Source organism: Arvicola amphibius, chromosome 12 (genome assembly GCF_903992535.2).
Source record: "Arvicola amphibius chromosome 12, mArvAmp1.2, whole genome shotgun sequence".
In the NCBI taxonomy this organism is placed as follows: Eukaryota; Metazoa; Chordata; class Mammalia; order Rodentia; family Cricetidae; genus Arvicola; species Arvicola amphibius.
This window is the reverse complement of record NC_052058.2, coordinates 26,858,268-26,875,939: the sequence shown is the minus strand read 5'-3', so window position 1 is coordinate 26,875,939 and position 17,672 is coordinate 26,858,268. Positions and strand designations below refer to the sequence as shown.

Genomic DNA, 17,672 nt, shown 5'->3' with positions numbered 1-17,672 from the left:
CTGTGGATCCTGGAACCCATAGTCAATGCTTCTGAGAGATGACACAGAGAGCTGACTTTTGGTTGTCTATAGTAATTGAGAAAAATATTTAATAACTTTACCTATTTGGCTTTCTAGTTGAGACAGATATCATTTCCATAGTCGAATTTCCTAATGGAATCCATCTAAAACCTTATTGTAAGTACAAAGGTGAACACACAATCACTTACAATACTGCTTGGGCTCTACAGCACCAAGACAGGCAAGACAGTTCACCCAAGCCTAGTCTCGCTTGTCATTCTGAAGATAGCTTAGAAGTGGGGTCTCCCTGTTCCCAATACCCCAAAATACCTCAGTATTTCTTCACTCATACGTTCTATAAAGAGTTCACAGAAACATGTGATTAGATTATGGCTTCCACAGATTTAAAATGTGGTACCATGATGAGGAACACACTGATATAATAATGATTGTTTTGGGCTTCTACAGCTAACTTTTTTTGCCTGACTTTCAGGCTTCTCAGCTGTTCTTCCTATACCAAATTTATCTGGAGACGTATTTCTTCCTACTCTGTGAGATTCAGGTCATCTGTTAGTATTGCCATCTCACCCGTATGCTGTGGAATATTATTTTTAAATGTGTTATATTTGTTTCTGCTGTAGAGCATTTGTTTAATGATACAAAGATGTGTTACATTCTTTTATGTTGCATTTGTTTAACTCTGTGAAGCTGTGTTACTTTGCCTGTCTAAAACACTTGATTGGTCCAATAAAGAGCTCAACAGTCAACAGCAAGGCAGGAGAAAGGATAGGTGGGGCTGGCAGGCAGAGAGAATAAATAGAAGGAGAATCAAAGAATAAGAAAAGGTAGAGAGGAGGACATCAGGGGTCAGTCACCCAGCTGCACAGCAAGTCACAGAGTAAGAAGTAAAGAAAGGTCTATAAAATAAAGATAAAAAAAAAAACCCAGAGGCAAAAGGTAGGATAATTTTAGTTAAGAAAAGTTGGCTAGGCATAAGCCAAGCTAAGGTCTGTCATCCATAAGAAAGAATAAGCCTCCCTGTTATTTATTTGGGAGCTGGGTGGGGCCCCTAAAGAGGAAAAGAGTAGGAAAAACAACTAACACCAGCCTCAGGCAGAGCTGTGAATCAAATGGGGTTGATGCAGATGCTCAAAGAGAAAGGGCTACAGTGACAATGAAAGTCGGTGGCCAGTAGAAGCCATCACTGTCAGTTAGGAGTCAGTATAGAAATTAAGGCAAAAGGAGTAAAAAAAAAAAATAAATCAAAATAATAACAAGACTGACCCCTGAATCTAGTCATACTTCAGGAGAGACCTGCAAGGACAACATGGTTCTAAGAACCCACGTTTTCAATGCTACTTCAAGTTAGAAATTACCTGTGCCGTCAAATTGTCAAACACTCCGTGTTCCAGGGTATGCCAGTTTGGATGTAATTGGCCCCTATAAACTCACTGGGAGTGGCATTATTAGGAAGTGTGACCTTGTAAGAGTAGGTGTGGCCTTGTGGAAGTGTGACACTTCCTCTTTTGCTCAGGCTTCCTGTTGCCTGCAAGATGTAGAACTCTCAGCTGCTCTTCCAGCACTGCATCCGCCTGCACGCTGCTGTGTCCCACCATGATGATAATGGACGGAACCTCTGAACGGTAAGCCAGCCACCCCAATGGAATGTTTTCCTTTATATGAGTTGCCATGAGCACAGTGCCTTTTCACAGCAATAGAAACCCTAACTAAGACAACAGGGCAACCAGGGCTTAATAGTCTCATCAATTTCTGTATGGTGGAGGACAGAGGCTGGCCTGTCGCTATCAACAGGTGTATATTGTGGAACCGCAACCTCATAAACAACAATAAACACCTGAAGTCCAAAAGACTCCTTCATTTTCAGCCCTAAGCTTCTCTGGTATTGACTGTTATCTAGATAAGAGCTTATATCTTTTCAGAAGTTATATTTATACTGTTGACTGATGGCCTTAAAACACCAACTCCAAAGAAAAATAAACTAGATTCTGAAGAAGAAATAAAATCACAACAACAATAAAAATAAAAAGGGTTTAAAAGGTAAATCTAGTACCAAGTAGAAGAAGAAAATATCTGGATGGCTATAAATGGTTCCCTAAATCAGGAACACACATAAGCATCTACTGCAAAAAAATAATAATTATAATAGTAATCTGTTTTGATGGAAATAAAGTACTGCAATATTTATCGTCTGTGCCAGAGTTATAATGACTGCGGGCCAGAAGTGAAGTGTCACAGCATGCCCCACATGTTTTTAACACGGTCTCTAAGGGCTCTGGAGGCTATTAAATTTAATGAACCCATCTGCTATGAAATAGAGGTCCCAACGTAATCAGCTTCCTCCATGCCAAGTAATGCAGATGGCAGACTGTTCCACAACCCAGCAGGAAGGTTTCTGTTTCTCCTTCCGCATCTCTCTGTCCTGATGATTGTAACGTCTTTGATACGCAGTGGTGTCCTGGGAAAATACTGTAAATTCCATTTCCAGCCCCGTACAACTTCCTTACGATGGCTTTGACACCCCTGAATAATTGCTTCTGGGCAGTAAGAAGTTGTAGCTTAAAGCAATCACCCAGATGACTCCTCAATGGCTGAGGTGCCATTCCTAGATGGGAAGCCGAAACAAATGTGCAATTTATCAAACCCAAAGCCTTTCCTGAAAGTCGGACTTAGTGGGGGGCGAGGAGGAAGGATGCAGGTCCAATTTGCCAATGCAAGTAAATAGGTTTGAAGTTCCTGCAGATTGCCTGCTGAATTGCATTGCCAGCAAATGGAATGGACAGGAGGGCTGGGTAATGAATTCTCATTATTTTAAATGGTCACATTCCCACTGTTTTTGAAAGATTTCCTTGCTTCCCTTCTGTGTATCACCAAGATCTGTGCAAACTCCCCTGGAGGGGTTTATCAGAGTGTGGATGTCTCCAAGGTTTGATGCTACCTCTGCCCTACATGGTGATTGGGTAGCTTTACCGAGCTGATTAAGACCCAACTGCAAAGTGCAAGTGATTTGCTTACAAAATGGAACAAATTTCACTCATAATGATTTTTCGCTCAGCACCTCCAAGATAATGGCTGTGCATGACTCGTGTTCAGATGAGAAGCCTATAAATTCCAGAATTCTGGTGTTTGCTGTTTTGCCAATTAATACATGAGATCTTATTAAATTAAACATAATTAATGTTGTTAACATTCATTCATTTATTTGGTCTTCACCAGGAAAGCAAATTGAATAGAGCAGCTATGTCAGACATAGAATATTTAATCAGACTGGTAGCAAGAAGCCAGGAGATTGAGTCATGAAGAGAGCTCTGTCTCTGACACTAGAGTCAGGCTTGGTAAATGCAACCTGTGACCCAAGTGCAAGAATCCAAACCCAGGCTTTGTTTGTGGTTCGGAATGTCCCTGAACTTGTCCCCACATAGAACATCATGAGCCAATATGTAATGAATAGAAAAGCAAAGTGCTACACTCCCAGGTTGCTCTGAACCATCTGTCAACTATTGTTGATTATACAACTATATCTGTTGATGCTGGCTGCTCGCTTACAACACCTAGTGAGTCAAGCAGGCAGGAATCCCCTTCACCTTGACCGCTAACTCAGGTAATTAAGGAGAAAGAAGATCTAAGGTCACAGTAAGCAAACTTAAGCAATGTTCAGATTTACTAGGCAATTAAAAATGCCACCTTCATGTGGACTTGGTGAAAATGATATAAGTCAATAGGGTCATGGGTTTTCTGCTTCCAGAGGAGGAAAAAACCCTCTCTACATCACAGCAAAATAAAAGCAGGGGACATGGAGACCTGAAACACTGTAGAAGAATGGACGCAGCCTCCCTGGTCTGCGAGTTTGTAGGATAAGGCATGGCTGGATTTGTTCCTGGTATATCAGCTGTTCTCAAACCAGAGCGCAGAGGCATAGGAGCTGCTGTGACAGGCAATATTCCAAACTGGTTCCTAGGACTCAAGCTCCCAACAAATAAATACCCGTAAAACCCCTTGCCCTTGAGAATGGGTAGGAAAGGATGTCACTCCCATAATGAAATTACCAAAAAATATTTGATTTCAAATTAATGAAAGGGAAGCTAGCCTAGTGAACCTAACATAATGGGAGAAGCCATTAAGGAGAGTTTGAGCACAGAGAGATAAACTCTGCTGGTCTGGAAGCAGGGAAGTTTGTGTGACGATAACACCGATGTGGTAAGGATTGCAGGTAGCCTCTGAGTGTGGTCTCCAGGTGGCAAGAAAATGGGCCCTCGGTCCTACAACTACTTGGCAATGGAACTCTGCCAAGAATCCTGACCATCTGACTCTTCTTGGGAAAGAGCTCTGAGCTATAGATGAGGCCTCTTCCACATCTCCCAGTTAGTCAAGACCTTGTATGCTCCAGAGTGGTGGACACCCATAGGAGCCTCAAGACCTTGTGTGCTCCAGAGTGGACGGACACCCATAGGAGCCTCAAGACCATGCTCTGCACCGTTTTAAGAAGTTAAATGCATGGCTGTTTGTTACCTGGCCGTGGGGAACTAACACAGCTGTGTGAGTGATGCTGAGCTGTAGAAGAAGGAGGATGGATGAAGAGAAGGCAGGAAGTGAGGGAAGTCAGAACAGGGGAGAGAATAGACAGTCCTTAGAGCCAACCCTGGAAGGCAGGTTTCATTTCCAAATTATCAGGGCAACTGGTTAGGAGGCAGAGCTAATGTAGGCTGAGAGAGAGAGACAGAGAGAGAGAGAGAGAGAGAGAGAGAGAGAGAGAGAGAGAGAGAGAGAGAGAGAGAGAGAGAGACACCCAGGCTACTGTTTTTCCACATTCAGAGTTCTTAGCTCAAGGCCTAAGATATATTTTACAATATATAAATACACTTAAGAGTTTTATGCCAAAACCCACTGGAGTTAATACACATGAAGAACGTGTTGGTTACCTGTCACAGAGGCAACTGCTCATCATCTCAAGCTGAGTTATATAAGACCAGTGCTGACCCTGGACTGCCCTAGATGAATGGGTTAGGATAGAAGATAGAATGCCAGGCATTTTGAAGCCATCAGTATACTTAATAATACTAATCAGCTATAGGTATACCCTCTCAGGTACAGCCAGAGGTGGGCTTCACTGATCTCCCATGCTTCTCAAGTCAGTAAGGGTCAATCATTTCTGGCTTTTAGGAGTTCAATGCACACTAAACTCCAAGCGTACTTTTAGGGGATTCCAAAAATCAGTGGGATCATCTTAGCACTCAGATTCCACAGATGAATCCAGAATGTAAATCTTATACTGACCCCAATGTATAAATGATGGGATTTTTTGGTTTGGGTGTTGGTTTGTGTTTCTGCTTGAGCTGCAGGGTCTAGGTCTCGATGACTTGTTTGAAAAGACTGCGGTTTCTCAGTTGAAGGCACTTGACGGAGTGACTCTGCAGCCACCCCCTGGCCCGCAGAGCTGGTAAACACACAGCCTCATAAGCAATGGCCCAAGAGGTCTCTCAACATCTCCAAGGTGAGAAGGTTCCTCAACACTTCCAACTCAGGAGCTTAGTTATCTAGTGGATTTGCAACTATTTGACAGCAGGCATGTGGGAAGCCATGACACCTTGCTGAGCTGTTATTTCAGCCTGACCAAACACTGGGTCCCAACTTCTGTGTGGAGCAGAGGGTTTGTGGCATGACAGGACATGTCGGCTCTGTTATCTTTCCATATGGAGTTTACTCTGTAATGAATGAGCCATAGTGGTTGAGGCACAGAGTGTTAATTCCATATGTAGCAGAAAACTTAAGAGGTAATCCTGATGCAACTGCTTTCCTAGGTTAGCTTTAGGCCAACTCCTCTTCTGCTGTCAAGGGTTATTTATTTGGGAAGGTCTCGAGTAGTCTCCATGAGCTTCAAGTTATGTTTCTAGCCATAACAACCGACATAAGCGCCACATCCTCCTTCTTGGCTATATAGACTCCATCTGCTTCTCATTGGTGATGCTAATGTTATTGAACCTACTCAAGATGTTATTGGACTTGTCCCACTACCCAGTGTACTAGAGAACAGATACAGCACTCCACTGTTCAGGTAGTATTTTCCTCCCTCATGATTAATTAAAAATAGTCTCTGGAGAAGCACTTTGAGACAATAAAAATGTCCTTCTCATCATCCAACTTTCCCCCCAGATTTCCAATCCACTGATGTGAGCTTGGTGGTCCTAAACTACCATGACTGCAGAATGGTGACTCTCCAGCCCCATTACCCTGCCACTTACCATGTGACCCGGCACTATGGGTTATTCTTGCTTCCCCATGGAGTTAAATCAGTTTGGTGTTCGTTTATTATCATTGAGAAAACATGGATTGCTGTTTTACTCAGCAAGACATAGTCGATTGCTGTTATGTGTTGTTCTGAGTTCAAACTGTCCCAGGTTTGATCAACAAGAGACCTGTAATGTAAACTGCAGACTTTTGATATGATCGTGCAATTGTATTTAGTGTTCCCTTTTGATATTAGATATTTCATGACCCCAGTCCTGGAATGAGCAACTTCTCCAAGGAATCCTGATTCCTTTTCCTAGGATCTGGCTCCTGAATAAATTCACTGCCTAGCCTCCTTCAGTGAACAAAGTTGGAATTGCATTCTGAAGCTGATGGTCCACTCTGACCCCATAGGCACCTGCCTTGTCTTGAAGTATTTCCCTTTGTTCACTTCCATGGTCCTCCCAACATAGAACTACTTATCACTACAAATGATGCTAAGAAAATTTAAATTTGTTTGTAGCATTCTCCTTAGATTTAAAGGTAGTATTAAGCATTTTATTCAAAATTTAATAATGTATATTAGCACTATATCGAAGATTAATTCAAAAGGTTAGTTATTTTTTCTTTTCTCTGGTTTCTCGGTTAATTTGTTATTTAACTAAAATAGAATTATTTTTGTTTTTAACTTGTTGGCACTTCATTTTTCTCCCATTCTTATTGTTATAAATTTAATGTTTGAATATACAGCATACATGCTTTTAAAACTTGTAACTGTATACACACACAAAGAAAGAAAGAAAGAAAGAAAGAAAGAAAGAAAGAAAGAAAGATGAAAGAAAGGAAGGAAGAAAGGTTGCGTTTTTGTTGCTGTTGTTATATTGGTTTGGTTTGGTTAGGTTTTTTGTTTATTTGTTTGTTTTAATTTGAGCTGGCCAGAGGCTCAGTGGGGAAAGGTACTAGTTGCCAGGTTTGATGACCCAAGTTGGATCCCCAGGAGCCTTGTGTTATAAGGAAAGAAGGGAAGAATCAATTCCTGCAAGTTGTCCTCTGACCTCCAGACATGTGTTATGGTACACATATCCCCTAACACACACACACACACACACACACACACACACACGGCTAGGGATACAGCTCAATGGGTACAGAGCTTAGTGTGTAAGCCCAGAGAACCGAGTTCAGTGCCCTAGAAACCACAGAAAGCTACATTCAGCTATGCATATTTGCAACCCAAGCACTTCCACAATAAGACGGGCAGAAGCAGGAAAGTCCCTGGAGTCTTACAGGCTTGCTAGCCTGGAGTATGCAGTGGCCAGAACGAATGACCCTGACTCAAACAAGGTGAAGGGTCACAACTGCACTTGAGATTGAAGACTGTTCCCTCACCTCCACATATATGCTACTGTATGTGTGCACCCTCTCTCTCTCTCTCTCTCTCTCTCTCTCTCTCTCTCTCTCTCTCTCTCTCTCTGTGTGTGTGTGTGTGTGTCTCTGTCTCTCTGTCTCTGTCTCTGTCTCTCTCTCTCTCTCTCTCTCTCACACACACACACACACACACACACACGGCATACACACATGCAAAGGCCCAACAGAAATCAAAACTATGTAAAAAGGGATGTCCCATTGCCTCCCCGGCCTCTGTCTTCTCATCTTCTTATGTCTTAGAGGTGAGCAATTCCATGGACTTTTTGTTTCCCTAACTTTGCATTTCTGCGTGCACAATGTGCCACCTAGAAGACTCGCTCTTGCATTTTCCCACTTTCCCTAGCAGCATACCCTGCTCCGCTAGAAACCCTCAATGCTGAGAAGCAGAGACCATGCTCATTCTTATTGCCAATAGTCTATGGCTCACAGGAACAATCTTTAACGCTTGGGGAGTCAGACAATTTCCAGCATTTGGAAATTAATTACACACACTTCTAGTGAACAAACATCTTACATACGTTTGAGTTGATGGGGAGTTACCTTCATGGTTCCAAGTATGACTGCTGGGACAAAGGGCAAAGGAACGCCACTCCCTTCCCCATAGAGACTGTCCCACTGCACATTTCCATAGCGATCTATGGAGGTCTCCCTTGCTGGCATTCTCACTGGCAGAAGACCTGGCTAAGTTTCTAATTTTTTCACTCTGCTGTTGTGAAATGGTATCTCATCATGGTTTAGTTAGCATTTTTCTTACTATGGGTAAAAGTATATATTTTTTTCCATATCAAAAGCCATTGTGTTATTTTTGTGACCTGCCTATGTCTTCTGTTAATTTCTTTTTCTATAGAAATTTTTTGGAAGGGTCTCCTCAATTTTTCAAAATGTTTTATTACATTATTTGTTTATGTTTGGGAGTGAGGGCGGGGTCACATGTCATGGTTTCAAGCGTGGAGGGCAGAGGAGGATAACCCATGATAACTAGTTCTCGCTTTACCTTATAGGTCCTGGAGATCAAGCTCAGGTCATCAGGATTGGTGGCAAGAGCCTTTACCTGCCAAGCTCTCTTGTCAGTTACTCAACTTTTAAAATGCTCTTTGCCTTTTAAAATTATGGCCTAGCTCTGCTGAGATGAGATCATACACTAAGTTCCCATATGTCATCGGGCCTTTATTGGCCTCTCTGCTCTATTAATCTGTTCAAGCTCAAGAATCATATGCTTTAACTTTAGATTCTGTTACTACATTTTTACACTGAGAAGTTAAAACAACCGATCCACCTAGACGTCTAGAGTTTGCATGACCAACTACAGAGTGGTTGGAACTTCAGCACCAGCTAGACCCATTCTTCTTCTTCATTCCTGGCTTTTCCGCCTCACTTAACTACAGGGAAAAAAAGATGGCACTATGACTGTTGTGGTCATTGTCATTGATTTAAGCATGGTGTCAGATTAAATAGCAGTCTAGCTATTTTGTTTTTATAGTGAGGACTGAACTGGAATCTGACTCCCGAACTGACAAAAGATCATTGTCACCAGCAACCAGAAAGTGTTTCCCAGCCCCCACATCTCACCGTCAGGTGACTTGGTGAACATTCTCCTGAACCAGGAGTTACACTCCTATCTGTGTCTTGAAGGTCCCACTGTGGGTGGGGTGGGGTGAGCTGCTGTGGCCTGGATGTGTCAGGGTGTCGCCAGTTTGGTTGTCATGTGTTGTTATTGTCCCATGTGTGCCCGCAGCTGCCAGCAATACAGCAAGAACAAGAAGAGGAGCGCCCAGAGAGAGGAAAAGTGTGCCTAAGGCAGCCACGGAGACCACTCCAGAACACAGCTGTGCCTGTGCTGCCGTGATTAATGTTATGTGAATCCCAACCAAACTGACAGCGGAACACTCCCGCGAGAACATTTACAATCAATAAATGAAACACGCCACTCCCATCAGACTCGGTATCACTATGAAAAATCGCCCTGAAATTACACAAAAACACAGCCATGGGATGATTACTGGACGACTGGCAAAGCCTCTCCTTTTAAGCACACACTGGAATCCAACTTTTCAGGAGCCCATGATCAGAGTTCACATAACCTCGCTTACAGAATCCCACGTAATCGCATTTTTGCCTGTCTACGGGAGGAGGATGTAATTGCATCCTCGGTGGTGGCCCCCATTTGTTATCACAGCGAGTGTCAGCCGCGTCTTTGACTGAGACTGGGCCTCACACATGGCAAAGCTGAGTTCATCATTGTGCTTCTCACCGCTTTCTCATGCAGGAATGTGAACACACGTGGGAGATGGGGAAGTCACAAACAAAAAGAGAGCATGTTTGATACTCTCAGAGGTGCAGGTCATTTTCATGGCCATTTTCCAGCATGACTTTGTTTGCTGGGGCCAACAATGTCTATTGTACCTACAGTCTGGGACAATGGTACTAAAGGCCATAACTAATGGAGAATGATGTGGTGTCTTGTCCCTGGAATGAACACAACAAAGCCCTTGCACTGAAGCATAGGGCAAACCCAGCCTCTCCCCAGGGCCCTGTAGGCTTACAGTGCTATCGATGTATGCTTCGGTCCACACCACGTCATGCTCCTGGTCGATGACTTTGGGTCGGCTGAGCACATGGAGGTATTCCATGACATTCTCCTGCACATCAGCCAAGGTGGAGATCTGGGTGAAAAACCCTGCAAAAGGAGGACAGGGCTTAGGAACACACAGCAGAGCATGCCTCAAGGAAGACACACTGGCCAGAGCCCAAATTCCCTTCGTCATCATTATTAAGTGTTGGATCTCGGCCCTCCATCTGAAGTGAGCTGTATCTTCCCTGACAGAGGATAGTCACCCAAAGGAATGAACTTAACCCACACAGAAAGAGTTTTTGAGTGTTGAGAGCTCTCCCCTCAGGCTTTGCTAGGGACAAAGAAATCAGAGCACTCGCTCCAGGCAATCCTGTTCTTCCCACATTAGTGACCATATCTCCAAGGAGAAAACTATAAATTCCAAGACTAAAGAGATCACATTATTATTATTTTAATAATAGTAATGATTAATGTAATAAAACAAAGTTTGCTATTTCTTTTACAGATAGTATTATTTATTTATTTATTTTTGTTTTGTTTTTGAGGCAAGTTTGGAATGGCCATGTCATTCTGACTGGCTTTGAACTTGCAGCATTTTCCTGCTTCAGCTTCCTGGATGTTGAGCTGGATGGCTTTCATTTATTCTTGATAATATATATGGGAGGATTATTATTGTGTAATGATAACATGTCTGTGGTGGGCTAAGGACTTGTGTTTCACCCAGGTTCCACCAGCATTGAGCAGAAATTATAGGACAAGAGCACAGATTGTGGGTTTCTTGGTTTTCCTTGTTCCTTCCATGCCTCTAGTTTGTGCCCATTACTTCTACAGGGTTTTAACCTGTGTATGCTTGAGGCTAGGATTCCAGATCCTACTTTAATATGACTGTCAGACTGACACGCCTGGTTTTTATGCAGCAGAAAATGTTCTAAGCATGCAATAGTTTTACAGATGATGTTGTCTGCTTGATCTTGAGTTCAGGGCACTTCAACTTTGGGGTCTTGTGGGTTTCGCTGTGGGCTAGGAGGTTTGGAAGGGAAGAGAACACTGGGTACAGGTCTGGCTTGCCTAGAGGAAGCCATTTGTTCAAGTGTGGGTGGAAAGCTTTCTTAGCAGAATGAACAGGATGGGCAAGGCACTGGCTTGGAACATGAGGACAGGAGAAAAAATCCACAAAAGAGTACAGCCACCATTAATATATAATAGGGGTAGCCAATCAAGTCTGGCTACACTAAACCAGGGTCTTTGGAGCCGAACATTGAGGGATAAATGAAGAAACTAGTGGGGTGGGGGCAGGCAATTGAGGAGTGGATCTGGCAAAGCAAAGAAGGCAAGGGAAGCATCTAGATTTCAGAGAATCGGGCCCCTTCTGGAAGGAAAAGTAGTTCAGGATGGCCCCAATTTAAGAGTTTAACAGAGAGCAGAAATGACCCAAAGAGATAGGCCCAGCAAAGCATGGGAAAGAGTGAGCTCTTATCCTAAAGCAGGAGGTTACAGAAGGACTTAAAGCTGGACATAGTATAGGCACAGATTCGTGTAGCTTCTTCTTGGCTCTAAGTAAGGATCCATTCCTACTCTTCAAATAAGTCAGAGACGGCTTAAAGGAAACTCTAAAATCGGATCCGCTGCAACACTTGCACAGCGGTTACAGACATTCCTTGTGTCTGAACCAAGCACACGATAGGGAAACACCAGCCGTTCCACTGTCCAGGATGGGCTGGACCCTCCCAGAAGATTTCCAAACAAAGACCAGCTGGTTTGAATTTAGTGTGCCAGTTCCCAACAGGTTGGGACCATGTGGCTTCTGGGATCCTGATGACAGCTCTGCCCAGGGCTAATTAGCATGTATTATCACTCCTACCTGCCCCACCCTTGTGGTCCAGACTACATCAGGGAAGCAGGGCCCCAAAGGAGGAATGGGGATGCCCTGTTATAGCATGAGATCCCAGAACAGGACCTGTGAGTTCTCTTGGCGGTCTGGCCCCTGCTTAGGGAGATCAACTGGTATATGTCTCCTAGGTGGTCCAGCTGAGAGGCGTGACTGGCAAGAAATACTTTATAAGGGACTAATAGAGGACAAGGGACATGCCTTTCCCAATAGGAGTCATTTCTCCATGCCAGGAAACTATAATCTACTTTGTAATAAGAAAGAAAATATTTAATATGTCTGCTAGTAGCTAAACCTAGGGTTCTGAGTAAAGAACCTTGGCACATAGTACCAGCTAAGGAGGGTACCACTGTTGGTCAGTCTGGTAGTTCTGGATCTGGATGACAAAAACTTGGATGAGCACTTTCACTGTGGACCTATTCCCGGGAAGATAGTCTGTCTCAGGTCCTTGATTGCCTCTATTTTCATGTCCAATCTTCAAAGCCAGCATCTGAAGCTCTCTGATTTAGGTTTTCCAAAACAGAGCCAAGAGAAGAAAGGAGATGGGCGTGTGAGGGAGGATGAAGGACACAGCTCATCAGCTTAGAGAGTGAGACTGGAAAGGTGTCAATCATACGTTTGTAAAGGATTGAACTGAGAAATGACCCTTGCTCAGCCTTGTTTATCACAGTCAAAGCCCAAATATCACAACCAGCTCATTTCCAGGCGTTCCACCCCTGAGCCAGCCATTTACCTGATAGCTCTTGTGGATGAAATCGGGTGCCCAGCATAAAATCCAGAAAGCCTACTCTCAGATTGCCTTTACAACTCTCTGCCTCCAACCGCTGTTAGCCTTTCCCATCTTGGCAACAGCACCCAGTCTTGTTAGACCCAAAGCAGAAGAAAGACCCTAGACGACCCCTTCATCACTCTCTGCTCCTCTCCTGGTCCCCTATCAAACTCACCAGCATGTTTTCTGGTCCAGTCTCTAAAACACACTTAACATGACTGTTCTTTCCTTCAGCACTTTAACCCCATTCCAAGATTCCATGGAGCATAAGTAAATCCAACTCCAGCCTGCCATGACTCCTCCCCCTCATTTAGGTGTAAGGATCATCTGAAAGTATAAAGTGTACTTCTATCCATCTGACAAAATCACTGTAATAGTTTCTGCATAAAGTCAGAACAAAATCTATATGAATGTCTTATTCTGACCTCCAAGAGCCTTCCTCCACTGGCCTCCACCTACATGGAAAGCCCCACACACTGTTGCTGAACTTCACCGAGCCTTTCTCCTGCTCTCCTATGCTGAGCTAGTCCCGATCCTTCCACCCTAGCTCGCCTAGAGCCTTCCCATGCTCTGCTCATTCGCCCTGGACACTACTCCCTAGTTTTCCAACACGGTTGCATTTTATCATCAATGAATTGGTTGGGGGAGTCTCTCCCCGACTGAGCCATCTGCCCTCACTTTCTCTCTCTGCATCTCACTCCAGCCTCTTGAGAACACTCAGTGTCGGACTCTGATTTGCCTGCTTACTGTGTCACTGAGATGGTAATGAAGTGACCCATATTGAGAGCCGATGTGTTTCTGGTTTGGAGACACCTTCCCAGATTGGGACCAAATGCAGAAACCTTCACTGGAGTCTTCCTGGGACTCATGTTGCTCTCTGCCTTGGGACCCATGACAGCCCACGTCAGGTGCTCATTACAGAAGGGGCAAAGCGAGGTGCAAGGGCTTGGTCTAGACCAACTTGAATCCAGGTTAATTGGACTCCAAAGCTTTTATTCTGAGCCTGGAAGGTATTCTTTCTTACAAAAATAGAAAAGGACCACGGGCTTCTCATAACTCTGCTCCCAGGGTACCTCTAGTAGGCCATTTGTGTGTTATAGCTGGGAGAGGCTGAGGATAAAAATGGGCAAACACACGGCTGCCCTCCAAGGCTCCTGGCAATAATTGGTACCATTATACAATCCCAGATCACAGTTCCAACTTCTATTTCAATGTGATCAGCAGAGATACAAGGCAAGAAAAGCTGAAATTATATATGTGTGTGTGTGTGTGTGTGTGTGCGTGCATGTGTGAATACACATCTGTATATATGCACATGCACACACACATATACATATATGCACACACATGTATATATGCACACACACATATATGCATGTATGCATGCTGTAAAGCTTACACAAATTTGGTCCCAATCCATTAGAACCTGAAACCTTTCTGAAAGAGTCTTTTCTTGCTTTGAAATGTTTTCCTGTAAGTTTCAGCTAGCGAGTGTATGGTATAGCCAACAAATGATGGATAGTAGGAAGTAGCTAAGGGCTGAGTTCTTTGGCTGAAACCATAGACGCAGGCTTCCCTTAGTTCCCTTTTGTATTCTCTGAGCTGGAGCTGGCTACCTTCCTCACTGCCTCTTTCCTTTTTCTTCCTAGGAAATTCTAGCTCTTGAATGTTTATTCTTGTCTTTAATGTGCCTTTTTGAACTTCATATATCATGTAAGAGAACAGAATCAGCAATCATCCAGTAATTACCGAGTAATTAATGCTGAAATTAGCCACCTATTACAAATGGTCTGCTCATTTTTCTCTGTAACATCAATTTATTTGCCTTGTTCCCTTGTAGCATTCCTTCTGTGAACCCTGGGCTACAGCTGCTCTGGGTGATAAGCCATAGGCAGCCCAATACTTTGTATTCCTATGATTTTACTTAACTTCTACATGTTTCCAAAATCTCTTGCTTAGAGCTGCCTTGCCATAGATAAAGATTTCCATATTGCACTTTACAGTGGCATCTGATGCCAGAGCCCCTAGAGTGCACCTATGGGAGCAGACCCTATGGCCTACCTCACATAGCCAGGTTCTGGTTGTACTATTGTTGTGGTCTGCTGTTGTGACGGGGTCAATTCCCTGTGTGTCACAAGATCATCACCACCGTGAAGCAGAGTTCCTATGGTGATAAACACAACACTGGACTCTCAGTCACGGCCATGAGATCAGAAGAACAATATAGTCATAGCCAGAGCAATGCTAATGGTGGTAAGTCTGTTGTCATTCCCCCCTTGAAGGAGTGCGAGGGCCTTAGACCCTCATCTGTAGGCTAGTCATGGCTTCCTCTTGTCCCCAACATGTCTGTGGTTTGGGGGAGTGCTAGAATATATAGGGAGTGTAAGGCTGACTGTGTGTTAGGTCTTCAGTGGTGCGATTTTCACAAAACCCATGGTGTGTGTGTGTGTGTGTGTGTGTGTGTGTGTGTCTGAGTGTGTGTTTGTGTGTGTCTGAGTGTGTATGTGTGCTTGTGTTGAGAGCTCAAGTGGTAAGTAGTTTTCAGTGATGCAATTCTCAGAGTCAGAATGTTTCTTTAAGTAGCCCCAGTAAGCTTTTTGGGTCATTAATGGACATGGGTAGAATAATTTCTTTGGTCATTACCATCTCTCTATTTCAGGTGAACAGACTTCTCTTTGTATCTCCCCAGGAAGTCATACAACATGGGTATAGCTCCTTCACACATTTCCCAAGATTCTCCAACCTCTTAAGTACGATAGGCTGAAGAACAGACAGCCTATGTCTAGGGGTTCTCTCTTGATAAATACAGATAATCATAACATATACCCCATAGTGATTCTGTGAGGGTTTACAGAGGCATGCCATCTAAGTGTTGTGGGTTTCACCTGGTGCAGAAAGCAGTCAGTTGTTCTTAACTGCTATGAACAACAGCAACACGATGATCTCTCTCCGAATCACATGCAAGTCCTCACATCCTTGGGTGCTTACAGAACCGACTGTGTGCAGCTATGGGCCTAGATGCTCTTTTCACATTGCCTGTGCCGAGAAACTAAAATGGTTTAACTACGCCTTTTCTCCTACCCACAGCCATTCCGATGGCCTCAGAAGTATGAAGCGTCTTTGGGGCTATGAAACAGTTGGAAAGGGATAATGAGATTAGGAATTATTTCTTGGAAAAGTTTGGGGGCTGGACCTCCAAGGAGGGCTTAGGCTACCAGTTCTATTTCAAACAAGAAGTGAACAACCTCTAACCTCTCCAAAGGGGATAAGCTAAACACACAACTGGGAGAGACGCACAAGGCGTTTCGTTTGGAGCCCATGATGACTGAAAGGCTGAGAACTCAGGACTGAGCAAAGCCTTTGTTTGCACAGCTGGGAAACACTCCATTAACTCCGGCTTTCGAAGGGGGATCAGCGTGCTCATTACAAATGCTGGCACCCTGCACACTGGAGAAGGTTATCGCCTCTTTATAAGCTATCTTAACCTGCCGACCATCTTTGCTGTTGTCCCAATTTGCTTGTTTGTGCAATGGTGTGAATTCAGCATTTCAAGTGCCCAGCCTGTCTTCAGTGGCAGGGATTGTTTTTAACATCTTTAAAATGGCATGCTTCTTTGCTTCATTAGAACTAGTCCCCTTAGGGCAGGTCCTACTTAGGCATAAAATGAAATAAACCAATATGCTCCAAGCCTCTCTAGATTTTGCCAGCCTGGTGAAGACGGCAGAGAACTAAGGCCCATGAATGCCCCCCCTCCCCTCCCCCGGGCATGCGTTTCCAGTGAAAAGTACCTGAGGCCTATAGGCTATGAATGGTTTCCATGGCTATCAGACTTCTAAGAAAGATTTTCTGCCCAGACAGTAGGTCTTTGAACCCTAGAGATCCAGGGATGGCATAATGGCCACCACTCCCCTCCCCTCCTTTGGGGTCACTCTGTGGTCAGGCAGCTCAACCTGTCAGCAGGCTTCACTTTGGCCTTTCCCTGGTCTGTTCAACTCCTGGATGCTGACAGTTCATTTCACTGAAGATCTTGGTTGAGTCAGTGCAAAAACACGCAACATGGGTGGGTGGGGATTCAGACCCCATGTCACATGAGAAGAAAATGCTATGCTGGCTCCATCATGTAACAATCCTAGACCATAAACAAAGATTTAATTAATGACCATAGATGAATGCTTCCTCACTGAACTTACGTGGATAAAAACCTCATGACTGATGCAACATGAAGCCAGTGTTTACACGGGCTCAGATGAGCGGAACCTAACACTGTCATGGTGAGGGAGACTCCGAATCCCAAAAGTAAAATTGTTGGGAGCCATTGGTTGTCATGCGACAGCATTCCGGCAGAAACAAGGGCTTTCTTCAGGGGCTCTCAAGGCCTCTTCAGATAACAGCTAGCCTGCCTTCTGTGGATTTTCTGAACTATAAAGTTTATGGGCTAAATTCCAGAGCTAGGTCCTGGCTTGATTAAATTATCTTTCAAGAATATTTCAAAGATTCTTATAAATGACAACAAAAATAAAGCAAAGGTACAGGGTTAGTTGATGAAGACAAAGTTCCAGTTTGAAGGATTTTCATCAGCTGGACACATCCAGTAAAAGCAATCACCCACAACTAAGGGCCTACTAGCTGATGGGGAAAGTTGCAATCTGGTGTGGCAGGGACAAAAATAAAAATGCTTTTCAAAATCAACAAAGAAAGGAACATTTGTTTGCCATGACCACAGAAAGAAAAGAACTGGGAAGTATAACTCACTCTCTATTTAAATGTCAAGA

The 17,672-nt window shown here is 43.8% G+C and overlaps 1 protein-coding gene across 1 annotated transcript in view; it reads right to left on the bottom strand.

Annotated features, from left to right (window-relative positions):
* Positions 1-17,672, bottom strand: part of Cacna2d3 (calcium voltage-gated channel auxiliary subunit alpha2delta 3) — an 842,461-nt gene that overhangs the window by 273,468 nt on the left and 551,321 nt on the right. Inside the window, 1 exon segment of the mRNA XM_038350066.1 lies at positions 10,215-10,348. Within this exon segment, the coding sequence (XP_038205994.1) occupies positions 10,215-10,348 (134 nt within the window).